The 21,014-nt window shown below is 37.8% G+C and overlaps 1 protein-coding gene across 2 annotated transcripts in view; it reads right to left on the bottom strand.

The window, feature by feature from the left end:
* Positions 1–13,429, bottom strand: part of LOC122001762 — a 29,009-nt gene extending 15,580 nt beyond the window's left edge. For both annotated transcript variants that reach the window (XM_042556667.1, XM_042556666.1), the window contains exons 1-7: positions 13,032–13,429; positions 12,706–12,954; positions 11,467–11,545; positions 8,630–8,708; positions 8,239–8,555; positions 6,427–6,648; positions 5,846–5,973 (exon numbers count right to left, since the gene is read on the bottom strand). In XM_042556667.1, coding sequence (XP_042412601.1) covers positions 5,846–5,973; positions 6,427–6,648; positions 8,239–8,555; positions 8,630–8,708; positions 11,467–11,545; positions 12,706–12,954; positions 13,032–13,352 — 1,395 coding nt within the window. In that variant the 5' untranslated portion in view covers positions 13,353–13,429. The remainder of the gene's footprint in view (positions 1–5,845; positions 5,974–6,426; positions 6,649–8,238; positions 8,556–8,629; positions 8,709–11,466; positions 11,546–12,705; positions 12,955–13,031) is intronic.
* Between the last annotated feature and the right edge of the window lie 7,585 nt (positions 13,430–21,014).

The raw sequence follows: 21,014 nt of genomic DNA, 5'->3' as shown, positions 1-21,014 counted from the left end.
CATCTGCACACAGCTCAATCCATGTTGATGAAAATTTCACAAAACTTTCCTTGTTCTAATGGTTTACTACTAACCCTAGAATATTTCTTTTTTCATAAAACTATAATAAGATCCTTCAAATGTCAAAATTGTACAGTATCATTCAAGTATATAGTCAACTGAAAGACCTTTTTATCCGTCAAATGACTCCAATAAACAATATAGATATTAATTTAATTTATTTTTCCTATTCAACAACCTTTGGAGCTTATCTAAGAATAGTTGAAGCTCCGTCTATGTTGATCCAAGCTTAGTCAAAGATCACCAAGTGAGATTAAGTTCAGTGGGTGTGGATGATTTCTCATAGAAGGGACAAGACGGCTACAAACTCTAAAAAAGAGCCTATTTGAAACTAGAAACGTGTTTTGATTGCATGAGTTGAACCCAAAATAGTAAGGAAATTCTACTTTTGCTGAGTGACCATATTCAGGGGGGTGTCATTTGTAACTCAAAGAATTCATGTACAATTCCACAAAAGTACAAGGGAGTTATTGCAATTCATTCATTGAAGTTGTCTCTCTACTACCTAATACAAGAAGCACATCCATTCAAAGTCATGCCAGGACATAACCAGTCTTAGCATAAATCCTGTTTGAGATTGTTAGACTTGATGTACAACATCGAATGTAATGGATCCACCAAAGAGCAGCAACGGAGTGCCAGCAAACAGAGGTCATGTTCTCATGTCTCAGCCTAGGAAAAGTGGAATATTAAGGAAGAACAAGAGAGAAGAGGTAATGCAGAAAGGAGAATATGAACAAATGTAAGAAAAAAAACAAGGAGGCCACCCACAAAGGGAGTAGTAGGACAAGAGGAAAGAAGAATTGAAGAAGAGAATCCAGGATGAGGTTACAATCAAGTCAGTACCCTTCTGATCATTCAGCAGAACTAGTACCCAAAACAATATTTTAGACATTCAAGTTTTTTTCAGAAACAAGCATAGCATATAGTACAACCTCTGCTTATGTGTTCAATGACTTAAGCCTCAATTGAATAATGTAAAACCCCTAGAAATATAATAACTCTAGACCATAATAAACATATATGTTATATTAGAAGTAAGCAACTTGGTCATCTCTTACATTCTGATCAATCCCACTGAAATACTTTAACAGATTTAGTGTTAAGTCTTGATCTCTCTGTCGAAACTCATTGTCAAACGTTAATACATAAACTTGAACATCTACTTACACTTTCTTTGCAACAACAAAAATTAACGGCCGAAGTTTTAAGAAATCTTGACTTCTTAAAAAGCTCAAAAACGTTAAAACCTATAACAAAAACATATACTTATCAACTTTTACTACAATCAAATGACTTGATTAATCATAAAAAAACGCAAATAAACGAAAAATTAGATAAAATTAACCATTTATTAGAAGAACTAAAATATAAATGAACAAATTGAAATATGCAAATACTCATTATGATGATGCTGTATAATATACAAGACAATTTTCCACCACAAAAGAAGACAGCTATTGCCATATTACTTTTCCTGGCAAAGGAGGTCAAATTCAGATACAACAAAATAATGCCATTTTAGCTCTCCTTGCTTCTCTTCATTATCGTTTAACTTTGATTAAATCAAAACTTCTTCAAGTAGATAATCATCTTGCTGGTAACTTTGGATCTAGTGAGGTAAAAGAAGCATTTGCAAAACTAAATAGAGATCTTAGTAACTTATCTTTAGGAAAACCTCTTCCTAAAACACCACCAGTCACTTCTAAATTTTTAACATACAAAGCCAATGAGTATGACAAAAACTGAGCCTTTCTCAGGACCGTCTAGAGCTATTAGATCCATGGAAGCAAATACTTCTTCTTCCAAGTTAGATACCATAACTAGGAGAAATAGTACGTCTACTTTAGGCCCTCTCCGCCTAGAAGAAGTTATAGATGTGGATAAAGATCTGACAATTTTATCAAATGAACAATTAAATGCATTAAATCCAAAAAAACTTTATAGTCAAGGAATCTTAAATTTTTCACCTTTGTCTATAGACAAGAAACTCTTTATCTTCCAGATGGAGGAGAAGTAAAACTAAGCCTATGACTGCTACTAAAAGTCTGTATCTAAGAAAACATAATTATATACATCTTGGACTGATTGTACTTGGCCTCAGAGGCTTAACTCGAGCCAAATTAGGAGGAAAAGTTTTAGTCGTATTACATGATACTCGCTTTTCTGACACTGAAAAAACCATCATAGGACTTATTAGATATGAATGTTAATTTAGGCATTACAAACTTATGCCCTAATTTTAATATGACTATAAGTGATTTTGTAAAACATATTCAAATTCACATCCAAGCCAAAGGGGATGGTCACTTCCAAGGGGATAACATCCAATTAGAGATTATCTTCTTAGGAAAAACAATGAATCATATGCATAATCATTTTAAAATCTCTGTTACAGACATGATTGAAGCCTTAACAACAAAAGACATGCACTTTTTAAAACCAAGAGAATACACTTCAGAGACCTTAGCAGGATTAGAATGGAATATTAATTTACAGAACCATGATTCCACTCTAAAACCCACTACCTCACTGATGTATAAAGATAGAAATAACCAACTTTCGGTTAGATTTTCCGGATATCAACCAACTTCAATGGAACCTGAAATAGAAGCAGAAGAAGAATTAGTACCTCATGTAAATTTTATGAATCAAGCAGTCACTTACCAAACACATTTAAAAAGGCAACAACAAGTACTTAAATTACTAGGTAATAAACATTTGCAACTTCTAACAAAGCAAAGAATGGTTAACACTAATTTGATGAATCCAGCAGAATCATCGGCAACCTCTAAGCCATATGATCAAAGATTACCAGAAAGTACGAACTATAGTCAAGGACATCCACCTAGAACTAGGATAGTACCATATACAAATAATAACCCTTTAGTCAGAACAACCGGAAAACTTAGACCACCAGAAATGACTTTCTTTGGAAAAGATGTTGTACTATCCTGGTTCTAGGTGGATGTCCTTGACCATAGTCCATAGTCCTCATAGTACTTTCTAGTAATCTTACATCATATGGCTTAGAGGTTGCTGATAATTCTACTGGATTCATCAAATTAGTGTTAACCATTCTTTGCTTTGTTAGAAGTTGTAAATGTTTATTACCTAGTAATTTAAGTACTTGTTGTTGCCTTTTTAAATGTGTTTGGTAAATGATTGCTTGATTCATAAAATTTACATGAGGTACTAATTCTTCTTCTGCTTCTATTTCAGGTGCCATTAAAGATGGTTGATATCCGGAAAATCTAACCGAAAGTTGGTTATTTCTATCTTTATACATCAGTGAGATAGTGGATTTTAGAGTGGAATCATGGTTCTGTAAATTAATATTCCATTCTAATCCTGCTAAGGTCTCTGAAGTGTATTCTCTTGGTTTTAAAAAGTGCATGTCTTTTGTTGTTAAGGCTTCAATCATGTCTGTAACAGAGATTTTAAAATGATTATGCATATGATTCATTGTTTTTCCTAAGAAGATAATGTCTAATTGGAGGTTATCCCCTTGGAAGTGACCATACCCTTTGGCTTGGATGTGAATTTGAATATGTTTTACAAAATCACGTATAGTCATATTAAAATTAGGGCATAAGTATGTAATGCCTAAATTAGCATTCATATCTAATAAGTCCTATGATGGTTTTTTCAGTGTCAGAAAAGCGAGTATCATGTAATACGACTAAAACTTTTCCTCCTAATTTGGCTCGAGTTAAGCCTCTGATGTCAAATACAATCAGTCCAAGATGTATATAATTATGTTTTCTTAGATACAGACTTTTAGCAGCCTCCTCAGTCATAAGGCCTAGTTTTACTTCTCCTTAATCTAGAAGATGAACAGCATCTTGTCTACGATGTCTATAGACAAAGGTGGAGAAATTTAAGATTCCTTGACTATAAAGTTTTTTTGGATTTAATGCATTTAATTGTTCATTTGAGAAAATTGTCAGATCTTTATCCACATCTATAACTTCTTCTAGGCGGAGAGGGCCTAAAGTAGAAGTACTATTTCTTCTAATTATGGTATCTAACTAGAAAGAAGAAGTATTTGCTTCCATGGATCTAACAGCTCTAGACGGTCCTGAGAAAGACTCAGTTTTTGTCAGACTCATTGGCTTTGTATGTTAAAAATTTAAAAGTGACTGGTGGTGTTTTAGGAAGAGGTTTTCCTAAAGATAAGTTACTAAAATCTCTATTTAGTTTTGCAAATGCTTCTTTTACCTCACTAGATCCAAAGTTACCAGCAAGATGATTATCTACTTGAAGAAGTTTTGATTCAATCAAAGTTAAACGATAATGAAGAGAAGCAAGGAGAGCTAAAATGATATTATTTTGTTGTATCTGAATTTGACCTCCTTTGCTAGGAAAAGTAATCTGGCAATAACCGTCTTCTTTTGTGGTGGAAAATTGTCTTGTATATTCTACAGCATCATCATAATGAGTATTTTCATATTTCAATTTGTTCATTTATATTTTAGTTCTTCTAATAAATGGTTAATTTTATCTAATTTTTCGTTTATTTGTGTTTTTGTTATGATTAATCAAGTCATTTGATTGTAGTAAAAGTTGATAAGTATTTGTTTCTGTTACAGGTTTTAACGTTTTTGAGTTTTTTAAGTAGTCAAGATTTCTTAAAACTTCGACTGTTAATTTTTGTTGTTGCAAAGAAAGTATAAGTAGATGTTCAAGTTTATGTATTAACGTTTGACAATGAGTTTCAACAAAGAGACCAAGACTTAACACTAAATCTGTTAAAGTATTTAAGTGGGATTGATCAGAATGAATTAAACCAAGTTATTTTCCAGTAATAATATCTTGGAGGTTTTCTTGTGTATAAAAAAAAAAGGGCAACCCGGTGCACGAAGCTCACGCCATGCGGGGTCCCGGGGAAGGATCCATTGTACACAGTCTTACCCTGCTTTTTGCAAGTGGCTGTTTCCAGAATTCGAACCCGTAACCTTTTGATCACAAAGCAACAACTTTACCGTTGCACCAAGGCTCCCCTTCAGGTTTTCTTGTGTATGAATTTGAAAAAAAAAACTAGTTAAAAGCAGGTAGACATCAATAGCTAGGTTTTCCTTTAAAAAATAAATTATTATGATACCGATATCAGTACAAGTACATAGTAATAGATTGTGCACACGGACACAAGCATAAAGACTTAAATACTCAAATGATTTTCTAGGGTGAATGACTTTCATCCACATTCAAATTTTCCCGAGATAGCAAGTGGTGTCGCTAGCACATCAAGGGAACCCCACAAAACAGTGGCACCATCAGACCAATTCTTTTGGAACAGGACAAGGCAAACAAGATCCTGTTTCAGATTGTGGTGCTCCTATCATGATGACTTATAACTTCTAAGGAACCAAGATCAACCCCTCCTAATTTATATATCAATTCATTGAGTCTCCTATCTTAAAGGCCTCCCCGTCACTATCGGCCTGCTCCACCCAATATAAAGGGGAGTCATACTATTGCTATTTCAAGCAACATGGAGTTTGTTTCACAGTTCCACGGCACCTAATCATTTCACAAATGGAGAAACCAACATACAGATGAGCAATAATGGCATGGCACATTGATTACTACCATACTGCTGGCCATCAAATAAGGAATCAGAAAAATAAATGACCAAGACAAATTGGGGCATTAGACTTATGTAAGTTACAGCAAGAAATAAGAGAAAAAATAAATCAAAGACAGAAAACAAAGATGCAAGCATTTTTCATGCTATTTCACAAATTAAATTATCATACTTGTGTGTTCAAATATAAATAAGTACCCTGCCAATAGGTTGCACAACAGCCACACTTGACGTATAAGCACTCCATATAGGAACCCATGATGAATAGCTTCTATGGGTAAGCCATGCAGCAGGCCCTTCAAACTGTTTACCAAGAGATCTCCAACCTTTCCATCCACAAAGCAAACGCCATATATGTTTTTAAAAGGGGCACAACATCATTTTAAAATTAAGAGTTTAGAAAAAATTAATAAATAATAAGATAAGCAACCAAAAGCTTAAAGATTAAATAACTTACACGAACCATAGACTATAATCCAAATCAAATTCACTTGACAAGACTCCCTCTCAGCCATTTCACCCAATAAAGTACATATCACCAGTTTGTCTGACCAGTCTATCTTACGACTGGAAGGTAGAACACAACCAAACTAACAGGTTACTAGTGCTTTATGTTCAGATAGCTTAGGAGGGAAACCCCAGTTAATCTACACACTGCATACTGGCAAGCTTGTTTATGGTGCAGAGAAGTTATGGAAAGGAAAAAACAACATTCTAGTCATTGCTGGCCACAGGTATAAACATAGTGAAGGCTGTAAGAAAATGATCAAGAGCCCTACCTTCAAGAAATGGAATCCATTTTTCTCGGTTTCTTCCTGGACTACCACCTAGAGGATGAGCAGATCTCCAGCTAAAACCTTGTTCACGCCCCTGTAAACACATGAGAATGTTTTGCCTTTGGAAAGAACTTCGTGAGAACGAAGAATACATATCCCCTTTCCAAATATTGGTAGTTCCTTCTTCAAAACGTGAATTGGATAGTTGATCAATTTCAGATGCATCTGTAAGTTAGGACATTTGAAACCCAATCATGAATTAAGGATAACAATTGAACTAGCATAAACATTGTGATATATTGACAAAAGTGAACAAAAAATCAAAATCATATTGAAATAACAAAACATAAGAATTAATTACAAATGAGAGCATTCTATGATTGTTGATAACAATTTTGTTACCCTTGGTATCTTTCAAGATCAGCACGAACGCGAAGGTAGTGAGAGTCATAGTATACTAGTGTCAACTATCATAGGGATAGACTTGTACTCTTACTTTTTTGCATTTCAAGTTGAGAATATTGCACCTTACTAGTGGCACTATCAACTTGGTCACCACTTTCCTCAGTGGATGTCTAGATGATGCCTCTTTTATCATTGACACATGTTCCTAGTATTCAATATAACGCTTGTGAATTATGTAAGCATTATTGTGTTCCCTTTTTCCTAGGTTGTGTTTACTTGGAGCACAGGGATCCAAAATGGAGGAGTGGGAGGGGAAGGAGAAATAATGCTTCCTTGGCACCAATGGATAGAGTGAAACTAACCAAAGAGGGATCACCAAGCCTCTCCGTTTTACTGAATTCAATTTGTCCTAAATTAGAAGGACTAAAGGAGGGGGGAAAGGGAAGAGGTAAGAGATGATCGTAGCTCTTTCCTTGATGAACATTGTTGATCACCAATGCTAACCATTAATTGCAGTGATGAACATGATTTATCCCTACTCTTCCTCTTCTCCTCACTTTCTTTCTCTTCAATCTAAAATTTGATGTATGGATGAGTGGGTAAGTGGGTGGGTGGCAACTGAGGAGGGATCCCTTAACCTTTGTTTTCTACAAAACTTGGTCCATCCAAAATCAAATGAATTAAAGGTGGAGAGGGAAGAAAGCAGTGAAAACCATTATGCTATTTCTTCAACAAACATTGTTAGCTACCATTATAGGCCAACAATTGTCGAACATCATTGCCAACAATCACCAGGCATCTCCATTTGCCAACCATCGTTGCCATTGCCACCTTCCCAATTTGGGATGGAAGGACTAAGGAGGTAAGAGACGAGGGTGTGAACAGAATGTATCATTCCCACTCCTTACCTCATTCAAGTGAATATGATTTTATCTTTTCTCTCCCCCTCCTCTCCCCCCTTTCCTTTCTATTCAATCTTGAGTCCTACAAGTAACATAGCCCTAGTGTCGAGCTTGTCTCCCTTTGCCCTTGCTCATGAGATGTTTTTGTCTGATTTCAGTTTCTACTAATCTAGTAATAGATTTCTGGCGGTGTCTAGCATTGAGTATTTTGATTCATGGCATGTATTACTAGATTATAAAAAGTGCATTCTAGCATCCATCATAGTTGGATTATATTATTTTCTCCTACAAATACCACAAAATGGGCAAAGCCTACTAGTCCATCTTGAAAATGTTCACATATGATTTACACCTACAGAAGATGAATACATAAACTATTTGTCATTATTTCAAGCACAAATTGCAGTTCAGCCAACTACAGAACAGTTTCTTGTGTAAGATGATAAACATGTTCTGTTGGGAAGCAATAAGCTCAAGCTGATAAGCCCACAGAAGGTAAGGAATATACCAGATGATGCTTCACTGTAACACCAAGCAGGAGTCACAATGACAGGGTTCCGCTTCCTTTTTCGCCCACTCATCATTTCAGATAGTGCCGTAGGTTTTGACACTTGCATTATATGAACATTCACCACGCCATGAGGGAGAGATGCACCTCCAGGAAAAATCTGGCTACGAGTGTCATTTTTGCCTATGTCAGATGACTGAGTAGTAACATTTTCAGGCTTTTGTTTCACACAAAAAGAAGATTGAAACTCCTTCGAGTCAGTTGCTTGTTTTTGTTTCAACAGAACACTTGTTAGCTGGTTCTGCAAATCCGTTAAACTGAAAATATCAAAAAGGTTATTTAAGGAAAGAGCCACAATATGATTGGTTATTGAGTATAGCTGGTCACTTACAGTTCATATCGAAGAAAAGCTTCTTTATTCTTGTGCAGTACCATTTTTTCCTTCCTTATTGGATAGTTCAAAATTTTACCTAAAAAAGAAATTAAAGGTGAAGAGACATGTGTTAGATGTGAATTACTCTGATAGATCACTTTCCATTACTAAATAGCAGATTGCAAGAAATAAGTAATAAAGTATTATTTATCAAGATAATATTGTGAAAAAGAAATTTTCATAATGCTCCATTATCTAGTGCTGAAGAATGGACTTCATCACTTCAGCTAGTTATCATTGAGTAACCGCGCATCAGAAATTCCCACTGACAAAGAAACCCATAGTGTTGTAACTTTTTAAGAGGGTTCAAGAATTTGGCAATCTTATGTTTAACACAGGTGTTAGTGAGTATCAAAGGTTGAGAGATATTTCATAAGTACTTGCAAATAAACAGCTGAGATATAAATCAAATTTATCACGCTAGTTATTAGGATTAAATTGAATAAATTTATTAGATAGCATTTTTGCAGATTTTTTATTTTCAGTAAAATACCTGTAAATCTAGAGCCTATTTGTTTGAATGGATAAGTTGAAGGATGGATGAATGAGGGGAAGGATGCGTTCATATATTTATTTGCTTGGTTGTTCAATTGGAAGGATGGATCAATATAAAAGGATAATTAAAAAGGATAAGCTGAAGGGATAAAGATTGTGATTTATAGTTTGTCTTTTGCCCGCCCAAATTGCATGTGCAAAGGGAGGAGTGAATGTGAACAATTAGTTAATTACTAAATTAAGTACTAAATTACTAAATTAAGTATTCACTTTATAAACAATTAGGCGACGTTTGATTGGGTGTAATATAATGGAGCTTGTAATATAATCAAATTTGTAATGTAATGTAATGTAATGTAATCTTGATTACATTATTACGTTTGGTAATATAATGTATGTAATCTTTGATTACAATGATGATTACATTCTTTTGTTTGGTGTCCATTATTTTGTATAAGGAATGTAATTCATATTATTATAAAATGACAAAATTATCCTGCGACTTTTACCGACAGGCCGCCACACCTCTGTCGAAGCTTGCGGCAGCCACCGGCAACTAGCGGTCGTCACCACTTGTCGCTGCCAGCGGTTGGCGGTTGGCGGCGGGCGGCCAACGATGGGCGGCGAGCGGCCGCCGGCAGGCGGCAAGCGGCCGGCGGGCGGCGGGCGACAGGCGGTGGCGGGGGGGCGGCGACTGACTAAGGCTACGTTTGGTTGGGTGTAATGTAATCTAGCTTGTAATGTAATCAAATTTGTAATGTAATGTAATGTAATCTTGATTACATTACTACGTTTGGAAATGTAATGTATGTAATATTTGATTACAAGGATGATTACATTCTTTTGTTTGGTATCTATTATTTTTTATCAGGAATGTAATTTGTATTATTATAAAATGACAAAAATGTCCTACCACCTCTATTGACGGTCGTCGCACTTCTGCCGGAGCTTGCGGCAGCTACCGGCTGTCGGCGGCGGCAGTCGGCGGTGGGGGGGCGGGGGCCGACGGTGGACTAAGGGTATATTCGGTATTTAAATTTTGGTGGGACGGTGACCTCGTAATGTAATCGGATTACATAGCATTTGCTTTGTAATCCAGATTACAAAACTTCACTACATTTTGTAATCCAGATTACATTACATTACAAGTTTAAAAGTGAAACAAACAAAATAATCTGCCTTGTAATGTAATCAGGATTACATTACAAGGCAGATTACGCCCTACCAAACGCAGCCTAAGGGTATATTCGACATTCAAATTTTAGTTAAGCAATGACCTCGTAATGTAATCGAATTACATATTATTTACTTTGTAATCCAGATTATAAAACTTCACTACCTTTTGTAATCAAGATTACATTACATTACAAGTTTAAAGTTAAACCAAACAAAATAATCAGCCTTGTAATGTAATCTTGATTACATTACAGATTACACCCTACCAAACGTAGCCTTAACCACATATTTGTTGAGAAATTCCCTCATGCTTTACTTGTTGTAGATTCATTAGGAGTTCCCTCATGCGTTATCACATATGCACCAACATTGTCTTCATAAAACTAGTGCCAATGTTCACTTTTGCAAAACCGGCATCCCACGACAGTGTCATTTGTAACCTATATATAGCAATGTCATTTGTCACATACATCATCGCATCCGCCACTCACAAGCATCAATGTCGTTTGTCGCCCATGTACCATAGCACCAACATTCGCCTCCCACAACATCAAAGTCATCCACTTACAAATGTTATTCGCCACCCACAAGACACAGTCCACATGAACCAACTTTGCTAAGCATCATACCATCGTGAATCAACTCCCGCTATACAAATCATAGCACCTCAATAGGCAAAGCAATATAAGTAAGAAAAATACATTAATTAATCACCATGGCTAATATTCTGCAAAGAAAAAATAACATCTTATTTACATTGGTTAATTACAATTGTTCATTTCATGAATTGTTGGTTATAAATTGTTGTGTGAAAGACATATGATGGAATGGGAGAGAAGAGATAATAATAGTTATAAAGAAAAGGGTATTATTATCTCTTTTTTCACTGTTAGTTATCCTGCCACCTATTCTTCAAACTATATAGGTAAAGGATGGATGAATAGATTGGTCATTTCATACACATGTCCGCTCAAATGAACGTGCAAATAGATAGATTGGTCATTCACCCTTCCAACTGAAGAAGCTGTAAATAGATCCAGTGCAAATCTCCTAGTAAATTGCATATGTATGTCCAACTATAGTGGAATAAGAAGATATGTCTACAAAGAAAGTGAAAGCCAAACCTGGAAGAACAAATTCTTGACTTGTCACCCCATTATTTGCAGACTTCAATGACGCCTTTGCAACTGATAGTTGTAAACCCTGTTCACATGAAAACAAAGACTATTCTTATACAAGTATAGTAAAGAAAGAGCTTCTAAAGTTTCAGAGAAGACAGTTTATAAAAAAATTGAAGTAATTGCACAAAAATAATATAAAGAGAACATAGATTCTTAGAAAGTAAGGGGGTTCACCAGATTTAAATAAGTGATTAATGAAGACAGTATCCAGTTTTCTCTATCTACTTTTCATTTAAAGAAAAAAAAAGAAATTTGGAAATTGAAATGAAAAATTTAAAAAGAAAAAGGAAAAATGTTTGCAATCAACTTAGTGACACCTTTATATGCTAAAAATTATTTTCTCACACAGAAAAAACTTGATATTCCCCACAAACAAGAAAATAATACTATATAAAAATATGGAAAATGAAAATGAGGAAATGGAAATAGAAAAGTGTTTCCAGTGAAAAGAAGATTCATCAACCAAAACACTAGAATTGGCAAAAAGGAATGAAGCCCAAGTCAGAAAGAGAAACAGAAACAGTGACATATCCTATCCTATGCATATACTTGTTCTAAATTTTAATTAGGTTAGTCCGAGTCCATCTCTCAGTGGTTACCCATAAACATATTTATGGACATGTAGTGAAACTAATTCCAATATGTGATGTCTTGGCAATATTCTTTAATGACTCTTGAAAAATTATGTAATAAATTTTAACAGAATGTTACGAGAATCAATTCTCCAATTTGTTGTTATATTTTTGTAATTTGTTGTTCTAAAACTTAAATTTGATTGATCAAGTAAAAGGGCATTATAGATCAAAACTAATTTAACTCCGCCCATGACGAACCAGTCATGGGCGGTCCCAAGCCCGGATAAAGGAGGAGAATTTTAGTTGACTTTCGAACTCTTTTAGGCGCGCTGATTATCACCACAGAAGAGTACCTAAATTGTACCATTTCGTCTGGAGATTAAGACTTCGAACCATATTTTAAGCTTGCTTGTAATACCATAAGACCTGCACCCATGGAGGTGATTATCTGTATTTTTATTGAAGAAAATAGCTACATTACCAACGGATATAGAATGTGAACAGATTTTCATGCGACATTCAATAATCACATTTGCTCTGGGCGTTGGGAACATAAACAAAAATTATAGAGGAAACTTTAACTACATTAAGTTGTTGAATTCAATACCTTTGGCAATTTTCCTTTTTTCTTGAGCAACTTCAAATGCATTCTCTGTATGTAATGCATCGTATGGTAGCGAGAATGTTTGGTAACCAACCTCTCCGCGACCTCTGGGTTCGCTGTCAACCATTCTGATACCTCTTTTGCGTTAACCAGCTCATCTCTGTCCAACGATTCCAGCCATCTATAGGCAGGTTTCCACAGGTCGGTGCGTTGGAATCTGTATGGAAACTCCGCCAAATCGCTCACGGAGACCTACAAGGGCACTAGCTTTAAGTGCTCGGAGAAACTTGCAAGCTTTTATGAAGAATTATGTTAATGGATTCCAGTACCTGATTTAAACCCGAGGAAGCCTCGTGGAAGGAGAGAATCCAGAGGTGAAGCTGGGAACGGGGTAGGAGCTGGGTGTCGACAGGAAAAGAGGCGGAATTGGCGTCGATGAAGCTGTCAATTTCGGACGCCGAAGGGTAGTGGTCAATCGGGAGCGAGGCGAGCCAAGCTCGGGCCATCGCCTCCCATGGTGGCGCCGCCGAGCATCGTGAAATAGAAGGGAGAGGTGGAGGGTTGGGAGTGGAGTCAGGATTTCGGTATGAGGGGGAGGGAGGGAGGGCTTCTCCGGCGACAAGGCCTGGGAGGGGAAGGGATTCTGCCATCAGGGCGAAGGGGATCGCAATCCGCGCTTCGCTTCCGCGACGAAGAGTGGCAGGAGGAGTCCGATGAACTTGGGCTTGATCGGTTGGGGTTTAGATTACGTCATAAATAAAAGGGTGTCAGATGCATTTTTTTTTATTTTTTTTATTTTTTTTGTCAATTTTTTTAAATTTCTAAAAATATTCTTATTTTCATAATTATTATCATATAAATAATAATTTAATATAGGATCGTAATTATTAATTATAATATCATTCTATTAATTATTGTTACACGAGCACAGTTATTTATTTATATTTTGTTTGATTATTTTATAGGAACATGAAGCTAAAAGTAAAATAGATATCATACAAATATAAATTAGTGAATCAGATTTGATTCAGATCGAATCAGATCCAAACCGGTTTAGTAGATTGAATGGGTTCGGTCTAAATTATTGAGTTGTAAAATGTTGACATGGAAGATGGTGTGGTAAAAGATCTAGTTTATCTTTATGGTATGAATGAGGATAAAGATAAACTAGATGATATGGATAAAGATAAGGCTTAATTCAAATAAGACTTGATTTATATATGTTTCATCCAAATAAGAGTTGATCTGGATAAAGATCTAATCTAACTCTATAAAAGTAGTCGAAAGCTCTACGTTTAAGAATTCATTCTTTATTTTATTCTTCATCGTTGCACTCAAATGAACGTGCTAGGAATCTTTAAGATCGGAGAAGTTCCAGAAAGGATGTACTAAGCTCAGGACTTTCAGATCGGTCGTAATAATTTGTTTGTACTTTCTGTTTACAAGTTGCGCTTTATTTTTTATATCTTATTTGTGCATGAACTCTAAATTATAAGACAGATTTCTCTGCCTCCGAAAAATTCCGGAAAGGAGACCACAAGTGTGTTGGGACCTTAATGTCCGCTAGAGGGGAGGTGAATATCATTTCACCCAAAACATCGCTTCCTATAATGATTAGTACGCACAACGAAATACAAAAATAAATACTAACAAGAGAAAGCAACCCTAACACGTTGATTTAACGTGGTTCGGAGATAAAGGTCATACTCCACGTCTGTCCGTAAGGTGGACGATCTTGATCCGTCGGTGGATGATTTCCCGGAGAACCTCCGGCTAGCTCAATCTCCTTGTGGGTGGAAAAACCTCACCACAATCTTGCTCAAGAACACTTAAACACACAAGAGGGATTGGGTAGACTTCTAATAGGGTTAACTACCTCTATTTCGTCAGTCATGCCCAAGCACCTTGAGCTCTATTAAATAGAGTTCGGAAGGAAAATACTAAGCTATTTTCCCATCACCAGTCGATTGGTCCTAAGTGAAATTCAACCATTACAAGTCAATGATCGGCTACCAATCGACTAATGAAAATACCAGTCGACTGCTATAGTGATGCTACAGTAACACTGAAATTTTACCCTGAGTACAGTCTCTCATGCACACGTCCTTGTCCGCACAACCTAGACCTACCCTTCTAGCCTCTTCATTCAGCCTCACGTCTCTCGGATGCCTCCATATCCTTCACATCTTACCTTCCGAAACTTCCATCGGCCTTGTCATTGTTGTCGGATCTGCACCGCCAAGAGTCACACTCCGAGACTTCATCCTTTGCCAAGTCACACTTGGATTTACGTTGCCAAGACTACATACTTGGACTTACACCGCAAAGACTCACCCTTAGACTTTTCCTTTGCCAATATCACACTTGGACTTTTCTTGTTATACATGTATCATGCACACTCACAATGCATATCAAATACAACAATAAACATAATTTAAACCTTTGCCCAAACATCAAAACATATGACACTTAGATTGCTCCAACAAAGTGAACGGGTGTCTCCTGTGATTAGGTTTTGGATGTACTGACCCTAGAGGGTTGGCAATCAAGTAAATCTCGCATGTTCAGTAGATTGAATGGGTTTGGTCTAAATTATTGAGTTGTAAAATATTGACATGGAAGATGACGTGGCAAAAGATCTAGTTCATCTTTATGGTATGAATGAGGATAAAGATAAACTAGATGATATGGATAAAGATAAGGCTTAATTCAAATAAGACTTGATTTAGATATGTTTCATCCAAATAAGAGTTGATCTGGATAAAGATCTGATCTAACTCTATAAAAGTAGTCGAAAGCTCTACGTTTAAGAATTCATTCTTTATTCTATTCTTCATCGCTACACTCAAATGAACGTGCTAGGAATCTTTACGATCAGAGAAGTTCCAGAAAGGATGTGCTGAGCTCAGGACTTCCAGATCGGTCGTAATAATTTGTTTGTACTTTCTGTTTACAAGTTACGCTTTATTTTTTATATCTTATTTGTGCTCGAACTCTAAATTATACGACAGATTTATCTGCCTCCGAAAAATTCCGGAAAGGAGACGACAAGTGTGTTGGGACCTTAATGTCCGCTAGAGGGGAGGTGAATATCATCTTACCCAAAACATCGCTTCATATAATGGTTAGTACGCACAACGAAATACAAAAATAAATACTAACAAGAAAAAGCAAACCTAACACGTTGATTTAACATGATTCGGAGATAGAGGTCATACTCCACGTCTGTCCGTAAGGTGGATGATCTTGATCCGTCGGTGGATGATTTCCCGGAGAACCTCTGGCTAGCTCAATCTCCTTGTAGTTGAAAAACCTCACCACAATCTTGCTCAAGAACACTTGAACACACAAGAGGGATTGGGTAGACTTCTAATAGGGTTAACCACCTCTATTTCGTCAGTCATGCCCAAGCACCTTGAGCTCTATTAAATAGAGTTCGGAAGAAAAATACCAAGCTATTTTTCCATCACCAGTCGACTGGTCCTAAGTGAAATTCAACCATTACAAGCCAATGATCGGCTACCAATCGACTAATGAAAATACCAGTCGACTGCTACAGTGATGCTACAGTAACACTGAAATTTTACCCTGAGTACAGTCTCTCATGCACACGTCCTTGTCCGCACAACCTAGACCTACCCTTCTAGCCTCTTCATTCAGCCTCACATCTCTCGGATGTCTCCCTATCCTTCACATCTTACCTTCCGAAACTTCCATCGGCCTTGTCATTGTTGTCGGGTCTGCACCGCCAAGAGCCACACTCCGAGACTTCATCCTTTGCCAAGCCACACTTGGATTTACGTTGCCAAGACTACATACTTGGACTTACACCGCAAAGACTCACCCTTAGACTTTTCCTTTGCCAATATCACACTTGGACTTTTCTTGTTATACATATTGTTGGTGCAATATCCTTTAGGTCAAGGTTGACTGAGTTGACCAAGCTTAGGTCTTGGTCATAGTTTCGATGTTTGACAATACATGTAGACACATGGACAATGCAGGTGCAGTTGTTCATGTGGGGAGATTCTGATCAGGGATTGATTAGTGTGATTGAAGGAGAGTCAAATAGGTCAAGAGTGACCGGATACCTGACTAGGAAGTCCTAACTGGTATGTTAGGCAGCAGAAGTGAAAGTCCTGGTGAGTGAAGCCAGGCAGAAGGAAAGCCCTAGTGAGTGAAGCTAGGCAGGTGAAAGTCCTGGTGAGTGAAGCCAGGTGAAAGTCCTAGTGAGTGAAGCTAGGCAGATTGGAAAGCCCTAGTGAGTGAAGCTAGGCAGGTGAAAGTCCTGGTGAGTGAAGCCAGGTGAAAGTCCTAGTGAGTGAAGCTAGGCAGATTGGAAATCCTGGTGAGTGAAGCTAGGTGAAAGTCCTAGTGAGTGAAGCTAGGCAGATTGGAAATCCTGGTGAGTGAAGCCAGGTGAAAGTCCTAGTGAGTGAAGCTAGGCAGAAGGAAATCCTGGTGAGTGAAGCCGGTGAAAGTCCCGTGAGTGAAGCCGAGGAAAAATCCAGATGGATCAAGGATGATCGAACATCGTGGAAGTCCAAGTAGGACAAGAGAGTGACCGGATACTTGGCACGACGAGTAAAGTCCAAGTGGGTCAAAGGATTGACCGACACTTGGTGGGAAGTCCTAGCGGATCAAAGGAGTGACGGATGCTAGGCATGATGTATCAACAGTCAAGGTTGACCGGATGTTGGCTTTGAGAGGCTTGGGACTTGGTTTTGGGCAAAACCAAGTCGGATCGATCGATGGATCGATCCGGAGCGGATCGATCGATGGATCGATCCAGCCTTCTTGCGAACAGAGAGCCTCTAGATCGATTCGTGGATCGATCCAGATGTCCAAATCGATCGGTGGATCGATTAGGGGTTCCCAATCGATCGATTGGGACGCTGCGTTTCGAGCGATAAGCGCCGGATCGATCCGTGGATCGATCCAAAGCCTCACCGATCGATTGGGAATATTCGAATCGATCGGGATCCGACCGTTGCGTCGTATTTGAGCTGCAGGCGTGCGTTGGCTGCAGCAACTCTTCACCGATTCACTCCAGATCTATCGCCAGTTCTTGAAGGATCTTGGAAGGTTTCCAAGTCAAGAGGCGGATCAAAGTCAAGAAGAGAAGCTAGGGTTAGGGTTTGTACTCATTGTAAGATTGTAAGCTTGTATTTCTTGTATCCTTTCCCTCTCTTCGTGTACTGAGTCTTGTAGGGCTTCTCCGCCCTTGGTAGTTATCATAAAGGAGAGTTTTATTAGTGGAGGGTGCGTGCGTAGGTGTGGATCCTTGGACTAGTCACCTCTTGTGAAGTGGATACCAAGTAAACCAACCTTGTTAGCGTTGTGTGATTTGTTTCTTTGTATTTCCGCTGCACATCTTTGAAGGAACAAGCAACGCCGAGCACCGAGCGAACGCGACGAGCTATTCACCCCCCCTCTAGCTACTTTTGGTCCTAACAAGTGGTATCAGAGCAAGGCCGCTCTTCACCGGAATCATCGCCGGAAGGGTCAAGCATAACAAGAAAAGCTAGAGGGTGAAGAAGTTGAAGCAAAAATTGTCAAAGTCAAAGATATCAAAAAGCTCAACTTCAAGATGCAATTCCAAGATGGACTTGGATTTGACACAAGGGTGGCTCCACCATACACTTCCACGAGTTTTGATTATTGGAAATCAAGAATTGAAAATTTTCTTATGATGGAGATAGAGCAATGGTTTGCTCTAATGGAAGGCTTCGAGGCTCCAAGAAATTCAAAGGGCAAAGTTCTCAAGAGGAGCAAGTGGAGCCAAGAGCAAGTCCAAAGGTGCGAGGCCAATGATAAAGTGACCAAGCTCTTGGTAAATTTATTACCAAGCATCATCCTTTGCAAAATTGGAGAATTTGAAGATGCAAAGGAATTATGGAGCAAATTGGCCAAGCTTCATGAAGAGATCCCCTCCACTGTACAAGAGCAAGAAGTATCCAGAGAGGGTGACTCTTTGGAGCAAGACCAAGAGGAGGGCTCCGAGGTTGAGAGATGCTCAACCTCCGAAGAAGAGGAAATCCAAGAAGCTTCATCCTCAAGGGAATGCAACGAAGGGAACAAGGAGGGAGCATACTCCTTGTTTCATATTCAAGATAATGAAGCCTCCACCTCTAGGATTGAGGGGGAGCAATCCTTGGTGATGCCGGATCAAGAAGAAGGAGAAGCTTCTACATCCGGGTCAAGAGATGAAGAGATTGAAGAAGCTTCTACCTCCACGAGTCAAGAAAAATCAAATGGGGGAGAATCAAGATCGGATCAAGAGGAAGCTTCTACCTCCGGATCCAAAGGAAAAGATGCCACCCCTACAAGCAAAGGTATAAATATTTCAATTAAAAATAAAAATCATATTATATGCTTTGAGTGTAGGGAACATGGGCACTACAAGAGCAAGTGCCCTAAATTGGCCAAGAAGAAGGGCCAAGTGGCACAAAAGGGCAAGGCGAAGCCCAAGGAGATCATCCCCAACACAAAGAAGAGCAAGGAGCATATTATATGCTTCTCTTGCAATCAAAAGGGGCATTACCGAAGTCAATGCCCCAAGGGGAAGAAGGTGGTCAAGGCTCAAGGAGGCATTAGTCAAGGGGGAGCCTCCAAGGTAAAGAAGAATGTATCTTTTATTGAGCCTACCCCCTTACATTATGGTGAAAAGCATGATAGTTCTAAATTTTATCATTTTAATGCAATTTACCATAAGAATAGAAAGCATGAGGGCTTTAAGGAAAAACATGTGGCCCTACATGCCAAAACTACCCAACCTAAGGTTAGGAAGGTAGATAGACACTTGGGCGGGAACACTAAGGAAAATAGACACATGCCCAAGATCAAAAATGCTCATGGACCAAAACCTAAGGATTTAATGATAGAAAATCAAGTCTTGAGGTCAAGACTTGACAAACTAGAAAAGACCCTAAAAAGGATGGAGAATATCCTTAAAGGGCAAAATGAGCAATACCTAGGGCTAGGAGCACAAAGGTCATCCAATGGCTATAGAGGTTTGGGATACAAACCCAAAGCTAAAAAGGATGTGCCTAGTTATCATAGAGTTCCATATAGCTATGGAACAAACCCTAAGTCTAGAGGTCAAGTCAAAGATACAAGGGAAGATATCCCTAGAAGTATCTTTGCAACCAAAGTGACTAAGACTTCTAAGAAGTCTAAGAAAGTCACTAACAAGGTCACAAGGGAGGCTATCCCTAGAGTTGACCTAGAAAATGTGACCAAGGCTTCTAAGAAGCCCAACAAGGTCACTAGGAAGGTATCTAGGGAAGTTATCCCTAGTGAGTACCTAGAGCATCCAAGGAGCACCAATAGGTGTTGGGTTCCTAGGAGCATCTTCTCTACCCCATAGATGGGTTAGAGAGTATCAACTCCGATTAGAAGGGTAGTTAACCCAACTTTGAGGAAATTGACACTCAAGGAGCATTTTCAAGGTTTTAGTTAACCTTTGAAAATGAAATGGACCTATTGATTACTCCTTGAAAGAGTAAAATGTGTCTAATGGTGAAAAATTGATTTTATCGTAAAATGGCACAAATTGGGAAAACCTTGAGAAATACCAAGTTGGGATTTTGGTATTCTCTTGGAAATTTAAGGCAATCCGGGCCTTGATTTATGTAATCACTCTTGAGGAAAAATGGAATATGCCAACATTTGAGGACATGTTTATTTTCAATTGGCATACATTAAATCAAGGAAATTAGAAATGCCAATTTAGGCTTTGGCATTCTCTTGAAGCACTTTAGGGCAATCTAGGTTTAAGTTGTAAGTTTAGCTAAGACTTTAAGGATACTTAGATAGTTAATCTAGGTATATTTTATTTATGCTAAATCTTGCCATGATTGCTTGCCCATCATATGCCATGACATCATGTCTAGTTTTGCATTCATGTTTTATTATGAAAAATCCAAAAATACCATGTCATGACATTCATACATCATGTAGTTATAGAATATTTTTCTTTTGAAAATTATTTTATTTTGATGTATGCCATAACATAATCATGCGTTAAATTTAAATTCCTTGTAATTAAGGACAAAATGACATTTAACAACACTTATTGACAAGTGACATCCTAGGTGGATGTCTAATATTTCTAAAATGCCTAGATAGATATGCATGATCCCTAGATTAGGGCAAAAACCAAAATCTACATCTCACAAAGACTATAAGGTGACTTGTATGTGATTAGTGCACATTAGATACAAGTGAGATGTTAGGATGATGAACAAAGCTCAAGATGTTGATTTAGTGCATTCTTTTGAGTTTTTAGGTTCATCAAAACACATAGTTAT

Source organism: Zingiber officinale, chromosome 7A (genome assembly GCF_018446385.1).
Source record: "Zingiber officinale cultivar Zhangliang chromosome 7A, Zo_v1.1, whole genome shotgun sequence".
Taxonomy (NCBI): domain Eukaryota; kingdom Viridiplantae; phylum Streptophyta; class Magnoliopsida; order Zingiberales; family Zingiberaceae; genus Zingiber; species Zingiber officinale.
This window is presented reverse-complemented; position numbering and strand designations above follow the sequence as displayed.